The sequence below is a fragment of the Amphiura filiformis genome, chromosome 12 (assembly GCF_039555335.1).
Source record: "Amphiura filiformis chromosome 12, Afil_fr2py, whole genome shotgun sequence".
Lineage (NCBI taxonomy): Eukaryota > Metazoa > Echinodermata > Ophiuroidea > Amphilepidida > Amphiuridae > Amphiura > Amphiura filiformis.
Window position 1 is genome coordinate 35,725,930 of NC_092639.1, and position 14,741 is coordinate 35,740,670.

Below are 14,741 nucleotides of genomic sequence, written 5' to 3' on the forward strand. Positions count from 1 at the left end.
TAGTCGAGGAAAATGGTCATGGGGCCGTTATGTTGCGTACTATTTTTTTAAGTTTTGTTATTTTAAGTAACAGCAAGTGGTATGTAAGTATAGAATCCGTCGGGTGCCAAGAAGGCACCCTTGAGCATGTTGAGCAAAGGTCACAAAAGGGGTTTAGATTTTCAAATGCTTTAATATAGTTATGAAATATCAAGGACTCGGATAGCGACGTTTTCACGTATAGGTACACGGATAACTAACTTTACTTTTTTATTCCTTAGAGCCAGACGAACAACTTGCGCTTTCATAACCCCAAAAAATATTTTCAAAGCCCGTGCGACCTTTGACCTCAATTACCAAATTTGTTCAAATGTGCCTTCTATTCTGAATCTACACACCCTCCTCTAATACATACCATTAGAACACAACTTAACGGTTGTAGAGGGTCTTCAATGATCCCTATCCTCTACTAGTAGTTTGTTTTCTAGATTGCGTATACCAAAATTAACTGGGCCCAATTGTGGCACGTTGCATGACAGTCGTAGTTGCAAAGAGAAACAAATATCCATACCGCATCTTCTAGTTAACACCCTCATGGAAACGCTCATTCTTTTTTGCCTGATGTTATTCTGCTTATCGTCTCGAGACAGTGCCGCCGACAAGGGAGGGGGGGGGGTTAAGAGGGTAAATTACCCCCAAACCCGGGGTCCTAGGGGACCCGTAAAAATAAAGAAAACATGCCTTAATGGGCTCATAAAAGCAAAGAAAAGAGGCCTCAGAGGCCCGTAAAAAGGGCTGACGTTCATTTTACCCCGGGCCCGTAATGGCTCTCGGCGGCACTGTCTCGAGATCTCGAATGCGATAAGCATACAGTTTGTCCAATCTGAAGTACAAAGTGACAACGCACGCGTATACAGCGCATTAACAGGGCGTAGTGCTGCGCCTCTGCTGCAGGTATGCGTGCCTTCAAAGACGGCACAATATGTGCGTCCGCGTCGGTACTTTGTACTTCAGAGTAGACTGACTGTATGCATAGGTTCCCTAAGATTTCTGACCAGAGATTACATAAAAGTTAGTCTACCTTCTCTACAATTACAAAAAGAAATTACTGAATCCTCGGAAGGAGTAGTACGGTACGGAAATTGAATAACTATTACTTTTTGGTTCCAATCATTATGAAATTCATTGACATTGTGACGGCGTTAGTTTAAGAGTGCAAGAGCCCTCAAACAAAGTCAAAGTAGACCGGAAATTGGCTCTATATTGGCTTCTATGAGAAGGGGAAAAAAAGAATAATACTTTGGGAATGACTTTTATTGTAATAATATTGAAATTAATACTTGTCCATATCAAGAAGAATATATATGATATTAAATCTATTTTAACACAGCTTAAAATAACAGCAACAAGAAATGTGACACATTTGTTAACATCCCGCTTGAAGCTCAGTCGATTCTGGTTAGAGGTAATTGGACCAGGTAGAGTATTACATAGGTGAGCTGAGGATAGAAGGAATGTTCTCTGGTGGCTGGCCAGGTTGGATCTTGGAATTTTAAGAGCTTGGTCGTGAGATCTGACAGAGGATCAATGATCATATGATCTAGTAACAGGTGTTGAAGGAGTTCTGGAGCTTCGCTATAGAACATCCTATATAGTGACGTCTCCCACTGATGTTCTATATCCCAGGTGTTGTATTTGATAGTTCTTTCCATCTTCTTCTGAGACGCCAATGAATCATACCGCTCTTCTTTGTATAGCATCAAGTTTAGACAGAAAGGTGGGTGTAGCACCCATTCATGCGGAGCTGGCATATTCCATATTGGATAGGATCATCCCAGCAAACACAAAACGTTTTCGACATCATTCGCAAAAGTTATAAAAGGTTGTCAGAAAACGTTTAAATGTCGGGTTATATAAAAGGTACATTAATGGTATAAAACGTTTTCATAACATTAAATAACATTTGTTGGTAATTTATTGCACAGCAAACACAAATGTTTTACAGAAAACATTTAAATGTCGGGTTATATAAAGGGTATAAAAACGTTTTAATAACATTCCAAAAACATTTTGAAAACTTGGTACAAATCATTCTAAACAGAATGTTATTTTGGGGTTGAAAAATATTTTGCAAAAAATATTTGCCCAAAATATTTACAATGTTTTCACGACCTTTATATAACCCTACATTTAAATGTTATTAAAACGTTTTGTAAAAAACATTTTAAGAACATTTCTGTGTTTGCTGGGTGCAAATATTTTAACATAATATTATTTAAGTGTTGGTCTTGCACTTCGCGGCCCCAAACAGAACATTCCATGTGTTTGCCCATGTCTCTATTGCCTTGAGATCTACATCCAGTGAAGTTGCAGTGTTAATTCTATCTTCCTTGGACTTGATGGATGACATCAGGGGTACATCATCTGCATATAGGATAGCGTTAGCGTTGACGTAGATGAAGATAATAAACAGTAATAAATAAAGTAGTAAATAAAATAATAAAAGTGGTCCACGGATGGAGCCTTGTGGGACATCAGCATTAATTCTCAGTGAGACTCTGAAGGAGTGGTTTGTGATCTACTTCAATTGGACCACTACAGCCATATATCATGACTTTACTTTCAAAATGAGAATTTTTCGTGGTGGACCGTGCGTATATACTGTGCGTTGGTGTAAAAAAAATTATGCGGCCAATCTCACACGGATATCAATGGGCAATATGTTCGTATAAACTGCGAGTATGAATGAAGTCGATTTATCCTTGACTCTTTAATATATTGCAAAATGGCCAAATGTTGTGCATTTTCAACGTTGTCTCCATGTTCATTTCGTACGTGCAAAATCTTCAAAACTGGCTAAATACGCGACCTCGCTTCGATACAAGAGAGTGATTTGAATAGATAGACGTGTGTACAATCACGGCGTTTGGAAATCGCAATCTATTTGGATTTATCCACTTTTAAACATGTATAGCCTATAGCAGGGAGGTAGCATTCATCCTATGATTTAAGATTTAGAGAGGCCACATAGTGATTTGCGGTTTTCGTGCAACATTTTAATTTGGATTCTATTGCCTTTACGACCCATTATGCAAAATCGCGCACAGTATTAAAACATGACGCGAGAGCACTTAATTCTGAAATAATGGGTCACATAGTGCACTTACGTCCACGGGAAATTCACCGTGACCTTTCCAGCCATAAACCCGCTTATTGAAGATTAAACCGATATATGCAGTACTAAACCATTATATAGTAATCTATTGTCCAATGCAAATTAATTACCACCTGATAATATTGATCCAATGAGCGACCGAATTGTCCGCTACGGACGACTAATCCAATCGATAATGACGCTATTGACATGTACGAGCGGAGCTCTACTGACCGAGTTTTGGGATATTTTTCACTGGTTTGCAGCTGTTTGCTGTCATTTACTCATCAAGGCGGACCACCATTATTGTAAGGACTATGTCAATTATTTAAAGATTGACATGTAGAGAATACGACATTATTGATTGACAGAAAGTACTAAATTTGTACCTATGACGGTTTTATGACACCAATCTTCCAAATACGACCAAAAAAATGGCTGCCCGGTGAAGTAAAATGTGCATTGGAATAACATGGCGAGTTTGGATAGATGGTAGGATTTCTTTTTAATAAAAATGTATGTTCCCCTGTTATTAAAGATTTTAGCGGGTTGAAGATTCAGATATTTGGAAAAGAATAAGTAATTGAAACATAGAGCAAGTACTAAAATCATAGCTTTTATACTTTTTGATATATGATACTAACTAGTTCATCCCATATAGCTACAACACAGGGCTACCAGTAGGGTTCAATTGCCTATTGTGCATGTTGTGAGTGCCCCTGTGTTGTGTGCATACATGTAGTTAACAATAACTGCATGATGAAGCGCCATAACACATTCGAGCATTACGATTGGTTACGCGTACGATTTTCCGCCATATGCGCTGTCACTTCGCGTACACGCTCAGCCTTGAAGTAAACAACTTAAAATATTTGGGCAAACAAGTGATATTTTCTCTTAAAATCGCATTATTTTGTGGTAATGGAATAGAAATAAAGCCTTTACATCCAACTAATGTGTCCTCGGCAGTAAAAACGTTTAAACCGCGCCTCACTCATTATTTGCGTTTTTTACTGCCTCAGACACATTATTTAGGTGTAAAGGATACTGCATTACTCTTTATTTCTTAAATATATGCATGATATTAGCCGCATTATTTGCACACTTCTTACAAGCCACTGCACGGTGTATCTGCAGGGCATCGTCAGTCGCGCCGTCTAATATTGATTGTTGCGCTTCTATAATTACTAGTTCACCCGTAGCTGTGAGAGTAACTGATAGCGATACTATTTAACGCTGATGACCCCTTTTGACTTTTTGACATGTTCCCGTCATATCGAGGATTCTTTTTTCCACTTTTAAGCCCAATACTGACCCCATATGACCTTCGCCCTCGAGTGACCTCGGTTTGATTTTGTTCATGCTCCCATGATATGGAGAATTACTTTCACCAAGTTTAAGCAAAATCAGAAGAAGTTTACAATGTAGCCCCTGGATGACCTTTGACGTGTTCCCTTCATATCAAGGGTTCCACCTACCAAGTTTGAGCCCGATCAGACAAAGATTGAAATTTGACCCCTCCGTGATGACCTTTGACCTTAGTTGACCGCGCTTTTATTTTGCACACATATTTCCCTCATGTCAATGATTCCACCCACCAGTTTAAGCCCGATCGGACAAAGTTTGAAATTTGAACCCTCCATGATGACCTTTGACCTCGGTTTACCTCAATTTCGTTCATGTATTCCCCTCGTATCAAGGATTCCACCCACCAAGTTTGAGCCCGATCAGACAAAGTTTGAAATTTGACCCCCTCCGTAATGACCTTTGACCTCGGTTGACCTCGATTTTGTTCCAAGCAATATATGTGACGTGTCATGTCAAAAGGAGACACTTTTGGGCAGGTTATAAATTTTGAGGTTTTTACATATCTTAAATATAGAGATATTTTGCTCCACAATGCCGTTTTCCCCAATGTAATCGGACATTCCTAAGCGAAGATATTGAGTTCGTAAGTTATGGTATTATAAAATTGGAAATTACAATATCGGCCTTTGAAAATATTATTGACAATGTTGAGAGTAGGAATTACCTTGAAAAATGTATCAAAAAATACAAGATGCCAGTTATATTCGGGTCTGAAACTATCAGACAATATTTTTAACATTAATAACATCACAAATTCGCAACAAACCGAAATTGTGAAAAAATCACCCCGGACAGATTTTTGGCTATTTCTCCATTTACGATCCTGCCCAAAAGTGTCTCCTTTTGACATGACACGTCACATATTCCCCTAGCATCAAGGATTCCACCCACCAAGTTTGAGCCTGAAACTCGACCCACTTTCAATGTAACAAAAAATCAGTATTGTTTTATATCAGGCGGATTTATCCGCCTGATATACTGCGAAGCTCCAAAATCTTTTTCTTTCTTTCTTCTTTAGCAGAACCGAAAATAATTACTACTAGTGCAAGACGCTCGCACCGATTTCGACCATTATTATGTTTTGATGAGTCCAAGTGTGTGAAAATATTGGATCCAAACATAATAATGATAAAATTGGATGCTTTAGCCCAATATTTATTGGTCTCGCTATGATTTTAAAACTCATATCTCGACCAATAAATATGGGCTCAATATCAAACTTGGCCGGCCACAAGAGGCACTGATCCAAGCTTAATATAACTCTACACAGGTAGAGGTCAAAGGTCACGTACGGGTTATTAGGGGTCATTTTGTGAAAATCTTAAAAATGCTCCTCCTCCTTTTGATTACATGTTATGACCACCAAGCGTGGTCAGAAGAACCGCTGGCTAAGTTGTACCACATATTGGCGTCAAAGTTTTCGTAAGGCGTCATTTTGTTAAAATATTTGTGTGAAATGTGATGAAGCAACTATCAATAGAGGCAGCTATTTGGCAGATACCTTATGCAGGGAGACAGAGATGCTATTTTGATAACAAGAGATAAGAATATTGTAGCGGGGTTATGGTTTGTTGAACTTTGCTCCTGCAACAAAATGGTAGCATTTTTCGTTTCTACGTGTGTCTCTTTTTCCACATTGCTGGCAATAAATATCAAACATTCATAATTGGCGGTCACATCAAATCATCCCCAAGTCAACGAGGTTCAAGAAAGTTCTCTCATTGTTAATTGTTGGTTACACATACCTATACAAAATACAATGCCTGGTAACCCACCACTTGAACAGGATTTAGCCAAAGCAAACAAAGACCAGAGCTATTAAAAATTCTATTGCCATCTAAGGTAGAAGCTTATTATCCTCTTCAATAATATGATTATTGATTGGTGTTTGACTATCAAAATGAGATAGATGTCGCGCCAGGTAGAGATGCCGATGAATACGACCTGCATACACATTCTGCATAACTCAGAATACAATTTAGGGAATTTACGGCTCATTCGAGCTGTACGGTCACATATGGACCAAACTGGACATGTCTGAGATTGCCTAATGGCCTAAACTTGTCAAAATTCCTCAGGCATTCTGTGATGTATTTAGATCACAGGAAGTTATGCTATCCCATGATGCATTTATGTAAATACACACTAAGAGTAAGTGGTAAATGCTACTGATGGTGCAATAATGGTAAATACTTGTGCGGTGGGTGGTGGTCAAATTTTATTCCTTCCCATGATACATTTATGAAAATCAATACATAAACACTAAGGCTATAATTATGGTAAATGATATATAGTTTCTATCGATGGTGCAATAATGGTGAAAACTTGTGCGTGGGGGAGAGTGGGGGGGGGGGGGGAATTGTGAAATATGTCTGATTGGGCTAAAACTTAGTACAAATAATCCTTGATATATAAGGGGATCATGAAACATCATCTGAGGTCATCGAACGTCAAAGCTCAAATGTTAAAGCTGTTCCGATTGGACTGTAACACTGGGAAACAATCCCCGGCACTTGGGGAGTATGAAACTGCACCGGTTATCTGAGGTCAAAGGTCATGTCAAACAATCCCCGGCACTTGGGGAGTATGAAACTACAAAGGTCATCTGAGGTCAAAGGTCATGTCAAATTTAAAGTTGCTTCGATTGGGCTGTAACTCGGGGAAATGATCACTGACACTTGGAGAGTTGTGAACAGGAAAGGTTATGTGAGGTCAAAGGTTAGGTTAAATTTTAAGTTGCTCTGATGGGGCTGTAACACTGGGAAAACAATCCCCGGCACTTGGGGAGTATGAAACTGCAAAGGTCATCTGAGGTCATAGGTCAGGTCAAATTTAAAGTTGCTCCGATCGAGCTGTAACTTGCAGAAAATGATCCCTGACACTTCAGGAGTATGAAACCGCAAAGGTCAACTGAAGTCAAAGATCAGGTCAATTTTTAAGCTGCTCTGATTGTGCTGTAACTCGAGGCCAATGATCCCTGACACTCGGGTAGTATGAAACCACAAAGGTCATTCGAGGTCAAAGGTCAAATCAAATTTAAAGTTGCTCCAATTAGGCAGTAACTTGCAAAAAATGATCCCTGACACTTGGGGCGTATGAAACCGTAAAGGTCATCAGAGGTCATAGGTCAGGAGAGGTAAAATGAGGTAAAATGTTAGAATAGGCCCGATTGGGCTTAAATGTGATGCAAATTATCCTTGATTTGAGAGAGCATGAGTAGTCAACACTAGTTTACCCGAGGTCAATGATCAAATGAGGTCAATCAGAAGTCACCGCCTTATATTCGTGACTCGTGAGCCACAGTAGTTCTAGTTGATTATCCATTCATGTATGGGGTATTGTTATGTTATTTCCTTTATTGTGAAATCAGTCTTGTGACCAGTTTAATATGAATATCTCGTGATAAAATATAAACAGCTGCATGAGTTCAACGCGGAAGCACCACTAAACATTGCTGCGCACGGAGAAAAGGTAATTTTGATCAACAGGACAGGTAAGTATATATTATTTCACACATTGTTTGCTGTCGTCTATCATTCTTTCTCAAGACACAACATGTAGCATCCGCGTGTTATATATACAGTGGCGTAGCGTCTTTGGGGCACGGGGGGAAAAATTGCCGAAAAACGACTTGTGCCCCCCCCCCCCCATCATGATCGGTAAACCCCCCCCCCCACACACACACCATCATGGTCGGTGCCCCCAATGTGATAACCCATGTACGCCAATATGTATATATACATGCGAGATTAAAGGCGTCGTATCTGTAGGACACTATCACTTCGCGAGGCATCGCGCGCTACAGCTGCGTCGCCTTTGATATCGCGTGTATAACACACAGAATAGACGCTACTGTCTCAAGTATGCCAAATGGACTGTATGCTAAACTGAAATGCTGCTGTTATGATTGAAATCTTAGATGAAGTAAAAAAATGCTACTTTTTCTATATGGCATAGGGGACCCGGGATTCTCTAGTTCGCAAATTTGTATGTTTACTTTATTTTACTGTTTTTATTGTAAGACTTACAGTCCTGAGATTGGGGTCGTATGTAGGGCTTTCACGTGGTGGGCTAATCAGGTCTCTTCTCACCTTAAAATTGACGTTGCTAGACTAGACAGAAAAAATAGAGCGAACACTCCCCGGTCTGCCCTAATTCAATAAAAGATCAAGCTTTATACATACATACCATGTCAAGCCAACGATTATTCCCGGCGATTATCACCTCTAGTGTATTAAAGTATGAGTACGTATATGACACGAACGGAGCATCAAGTATGTATTTTGCATTATTTCACTTTGTTCTGATTTTGAAGTAGCTTTGTTAAAAATATCACAGACCCCAGAGCACAGACCCTACCTTAATAATGAATAAAACTGGAAAGACGCTAGGGCTGATTCATACTTTCATATTCGACGTCCAATATTCGATGCAACAAGTATTCGTTATTCAATCTTTTTCAATTCAAATCAATAAAAATGACTTGAAACAGTTTGATTTAAAACGAATACTTGTTGCATCGGATATTATTAGCAGAATAGTCGACTGCAGATCCGTCGGATAACGCTTTTTTTAATGGGAAATGAACTTTGCTGCTTGGATGATGTCACGATGAGGTTAGCATTTATTCCGTATTGAAAAGCGTGTTCCGACGGATCTGCACTCGATCGGCCTCTTTATAGTATTCGATGTTCTTGAGGATTTTTTTCCACCTGCGAACACATTGTGACCGTAGGATCTTTTGTTGGTAGTTTTCATGGCCTAATTCTGATTTGATTGTTTTTGGCGAAATTTCTCCTCCGAGTATTTAGGCCTGTCAACAATTTTTAGAGCCTTTCGGATTACCAAATTTTGGAATATTTATAATTATAATGAGTGAACTTAATAGTTCCTGGTGCTACTCTGCATCTGCTTAACGCCAAAATGTTGATTAAGAACCGCTCATTCCTGTGTTATGTCAAGTGTCCTTAGAATAGTGGTGTAGTCAGGACTTTTACAGAGAGAGGCAAAGAGGGACATGGTAACTTTCAAAGGGTTAACATTGTCAAAAATGGCTAAAAAGCATAAAAATGCCTAAAAAGTCTTATATCGAAGGAGCCATTCCAGAAAGCCTCAACTCACAATAACATGCTCCCACAAAATGAGCATAAAGTCACCAGGGCACTATACAAGATAAAGTCCATTAATCATGACCAAATTCAATAGAAAACAAAAGACATTGTGAAGGAAATATTGATTTTTGAAGATCAAAGACAATTTCATGCTCATTTTGTAAGAGCTGGTCATAGTGAGTTTTCAGGTTCTGAACCTTGCTATAGGCCCCATCTGAAGAAAGGAAGCTTATTATAATATTTGTTGTGGATTTTTGTCGTTTAGGTGATCACCTGGAATACCAGTATGCGTCTGCTGCTGTTAGCAGTGCTGGTTGCATTGTCCAGCGCTAATTTGGCACCGCTCTTCAAACATGAAAAGAAAATCAATGGCGAATACATTGTTGTCCTAAAGGTATATATACCTATGTAGATGATACCCGGTTATCCCAGAAAAAAACCAAACATATAGTGCAGAAATGTGGGAATGAATATATTTGACCAAATCTATGTTTATAAATGAAATATAAAAATCCATCTAAGATGACAAAGAATACTGCATCCATGAACATGATCTAGTATTGTTATAATATAATTTGATTTCTCATTAGCTGCTCATGAGTGATGGTCTATTTGCATTTGGTGTCAGAGAAGAAACGATCACTTTTCTACATTTGAGCTTAGAATTAATGTATTAATAAAATGGGACATTACTAGCGATCTTAATATACACATGACGTTCCAGTAACGTTGTACAACGTTGTGGTGTTACCAACGCTGCTTGTCAGATAATGCTAGATGACACCTATACCACCACTATGTTCTAAGGTTTCAGATGGGGGGATTGTTCACTGCGTTCAGAAACCTTTTGTATTACAACTTTCGTATTCATAATGTTTAACGATTTTATTTTAGCCAAGCATTCGTTTTGACAAAGGACCATGTCTCATGCTTTTAAATAGCCCCTTGAACAAATTCAGTTTTAAACAAACGTAATGAGAGTGAGAAAAGAACAAGGAGGACAAATCTTTATCAATATCTTCAGCATTTCATTCTTTAATTTTCTGTAAAAATTTTATTTGGCCAGCACGATGTAGATTTGGACAAATTCCGAAATTGGGTTGACAACAGATTCGCCAATGAAGTAGGAATACACATTAAGAGAGAATTCCGTAAGGTTTTCAAAGGTTTTGAAGCAACAATGGACCAATTAGCTCTACGTGAAGTAAGTTTTGGATGATTGAGTATTGATATTCAGTTTTTACAAATGTGACTCGTTCCCACGTCTTGAACATGTTAGCACACTATCATCAGTATGTGCCCCACTCTGACAAAACTAGGATCAAGTCGTATTTTTGACTTTTCATGATTTTAATATAAATGTAAGCACTAGAACATAAGCTTTATAATGATAGCAAACTTATATAAATAGCATCAATACTTTTCAAGATGTGTATTGTTTTGTAAATGGTGCCTTTATATTTTTGTCTAATTGCTATTATGAGAAATTAGCCAATTAGTTCTCTGCTTTACACAAGAATTGGGATTATCATAGTTAAAGCGGTTTATGATTGATTAATAAAACATCTTTTTAATACAACGAAAGGACTAAATTAAATCAAAACTTAGAATGAGACAATAAAAGATGCGGATGTGTGCTAAAATGCTTTAAATGCTACCAGTAATTGACGATGACATGAAGGGCTTCACAGCGATATTGCTAAACATAATCCATATCCACGACATCAACATGCTAATGGACTATAATCTATCATCTTCTACGACCTAAACTTTATCTTGTTTACAATATACATTAGTACATCACTGTATAATTGTATTTATTTTTTAAGATTCGTAGTCAAGACAATGTCGCCTTTGTGGAGGAGGACATGATTGTGGAAAAATTTGAGAAAGCGGCATCATGGGGTTTGGACAGAGTGGATCAGCGTGGTCTACCACTTGATGGTGATGCTAATTTCCCAGGTTAGTATCAGGAGGTCATTTTAGAGTTTATAAAACCTCTGTTTCATAGTGAAGGAAAACATAAGTGGTTCCTATAGACTTCCTTTAAAAATACTTCTATCTGTTACTTCCATTTTATGACATATTTGGTCTCGCCTGAACTTGTTCGCTCATATTGGGCAAAGAGGGTGTTTTTACTTCTCAAAGCTGACTCAACATCTTAATGGAAGCCCATAGTTTAGTATGAAGGTTATGGTCTCTGGACTCTAGCATATTTAGATAAGATAAATCTAAACAATTATTCAATACGTTTTAAAACAATGCTTCCGTATAAAATACATTATTGTGTTTATTTTAGGTACTGGTGCTGGAGTGACTGCATACATCCTCGACACGGGAATTTATCCAGGAAACCAGTACTTCGAATCACGAGCAGAAGTTGCATTCGATGTGTTTGATGGAGACGTGAGTAAATACGTGTATAATTATGTGCAAGCCACCAATGCACCGCCCACGAAATGTGTGAAGCTAAGTATTGTGCACACATTAGGCTGTGTGTTGGGAAATGTAAGGAAAATGTAATTCTACTCAAAAATCGATTCTCGTATTAACATTGTCATCCGCTATCCGACAGTAATAAACACATCAAAAAAATTAAGTCCCCCTCTCAAAATTACGTCATAACATCGTAGAATAAAACTTTGTACCAATAAAACTAACTGAGAAATAATTGTATGACTGTTCGCTAAGTGTTGTGTGAAAATGAAAGATGTCAATGACTTCATGGCTGAATAAGCCCAAATTAAAGACAAAACTGCCCGTTCCAAAAGTCACAAAGTAGGCCTATGCTTGTTAACTGCAAGGTGTATTGAGACAAGGAATGAGACTGACCATCTTACCACTCAGTGTGCTGAGCTCTGCATCAAGATGGGGATTTGCATGGCTGAATGATCAAGAATGTTCACTTGGTGATGATTTTAAACTACACTCAACCACAGTCCACATGGGTTTTGCATTAGTGACAAGCCATGAATCAACTTTTGTGACATGCATAGTCCTACTTTGTGACTTTTGAAAAGGGCAGTTTTTGCCTTCAATATGGGCTCATTCAGCCCTGAAGTCATGGACATCTTTCATTTTCACACAACATTTAGTAAACAGTCATATAATTATTTCAAAGTTAGTTTTATTGGTACAAAACGAAACTTTACAATGCTATGACGAAATATTGGGAGGGGGACTTATTTTTGTTGATGTGTTTATAAAAATCAAGTTCTGAAAAAATTCTCCTCTGTGAATGATAATTACTACCGAGTCAATCCTATTTCACATTTCATTGTTGAAAGAATATATTGGAGATATGATAAACATTTTGACAAAGACGCGGTTCTCTTACTTTTGCACAGGCTTTCCCAATTCAACACAGAAATGAGAAGATGTCAATTCTAACCGTGAATAGCTGGGATTTATGTTATTGCGTCGCTCAGAATTACAGTCGGGGTCAGAGGTGATTTAAGCACTTCCTACCACGCCACTGTGTTGACTTACAGTTAGCACAGCTGTGTGAGTGAACATGACACCACTGCTCGCACATTGCATTGACGGGCATGGTTAAATTTGAATTTGGACTGATATACAGGGTGTCCCAAAGAGGCCCCTCATTGCGCCCTCTTTTTCTCCTATTTCTGAAAAGTTGATTAAATATATTTTGGTATGTAAAGAAACCTTTAATCGTTAGCTTTAATAAACCAAAACAATTATTTAAATCGGCTCACAACTTTTGAAGATATGCACTTTTGAATAAAAGTACCCGTTTTTCACTCTGTCCACGGATAGCAAACAGAGTGATTGGGATGGCTCATGCTGTGGAGTGGCCTGCACGATCACCAGACCTCACACCACTTTTTTTTCCTTTGTGGCAAAATCTAAGATCTTTGCAAACGTATTACTGAATGCATTCGCAAGTATCCGGCGCAAAAGGATGGTACGCAACGCAATTGATGCAATGAGGACCAGGGCTGAAACCTGTATTCGCCAAGGAGGCAACCAGGTAGAGGGCAGAGCAGCACAGTAAACTCAGTTCAGAAGAACCAAAGACAAACCAAACAGCCTTTTAGGGCTACCTTTTATCCTAAAAAGAGAAATGACTTATGTTGTAAATAAAAAGAAATCAAGAAACAACAAAGTAAGAAAGTAAGAAAGTAAGAAACATAATAAAACAAAAAGGCATAAATAACCAAGCAAAAATAAGTAATTGCAAGTAAAGCAAAAGAAGTCCCATTCGGCATTCATTTTACCTACAAATTAATGACACTATTAACAAAATCCATTGCCCATAAACCCACTGGTAAAGCCCATTCCATAAATAAAGTTATTTTATAAAGTTATCATTGAGGAATGTTTGATATTCATGCATGGTATGTGTACTCCTTTTCAATCTTTGAAGTAGCCAAACCTTCTCCGTGGACAGAGTGAAAAACGGGTACATTTCTTTAAAAAAGCATATCTGCAAAAGTTGTGAACCGATTGATAAATTGTTTTGGTTTATTAAAGCTAACGACTCAAGGTTTTTACATACCAAAATATATTTGATTAAGTTTTCAGAAATAGGAGAAAAAGAGGGCGCAATGAGGGGCCTCTTTTTTTTTTGGGACACCCTGTATTTACAATAAAAACGCATTCAAAATGCTAGTCGATTTCACATTTTATGTTACCTACAGAAGGTGTGAATTATCCTTTATGCATACATCACTTTTGTTCTGAAATCGACCAAGTAATAATGACACACGCACAATTCTTAAACAACATCTTTTGCACAGAATTCAATGGGATTTGAAAAGGAAAGTGGCAGTTGAAACTCTAGTAATAACACGTTTGCAGTGCATGATGGGGCTTCCTTAAATCATCCTCTCAGTCGGGGTGATGCAATAACATTCAACTACGCACGGCCTAAACAACGAAGAACTATAAAAAATGTGAAATAGAACACATATCTAGTTTTATTTTGCTGTTTACAATTTTACAGGGAACTGACTGCAATGGACATGGCACACATTGTGCTGGAACTATTGGTAGCAACCCATATGGAATTGCACGAGAAGCTTCATTGAGAGGGGTTAGAGTGCTTGGTTGTTCTGGCTCCGGATCAGTATCAGGTGTGGTAGCAGGTTAGTATGATGAGAATCCTA

At 38.2% G+C, this 14,741-nt stretch overlaps 1 protein-coding gene across 1 annotated transcript in view; it reads left to right on the forward strand.

Annotated features, from left to right (window-relative positions):
* The window catches only part of LOC140166778 (uncharacterized), a 63,780-nt gene that overhangs the window by 13,838 nt on the left and 35,201 nt on the right, over positions 1–14,741 (forward strand). The window contains exons 10-15 of the mRNA XM_072190270.1: positions 7,902–7,972; positions 9,878–10,006; positions 10,679–10,816; positions 11,442–11,574; positions 11,912–12,018; positions 14,579–14,720. Of these exons, the coding sequence (XP_072046371.1) occupies positions 7,902–7,972; positions 9,878–10,006; positions 10,679–10,816; positions 11,442–11,574; positions 11,912–12,018; positions 14,579–14,720 (720 nt within the window). The remainder of the gene's footprint in view (positions 1–7,901; positions 7,973–9,877; positions 10,007–10,678; positions 10,817–11,441; positions 11,575–11,911; positions 12,019–14,578; positions 14,721–14,741) is intronic.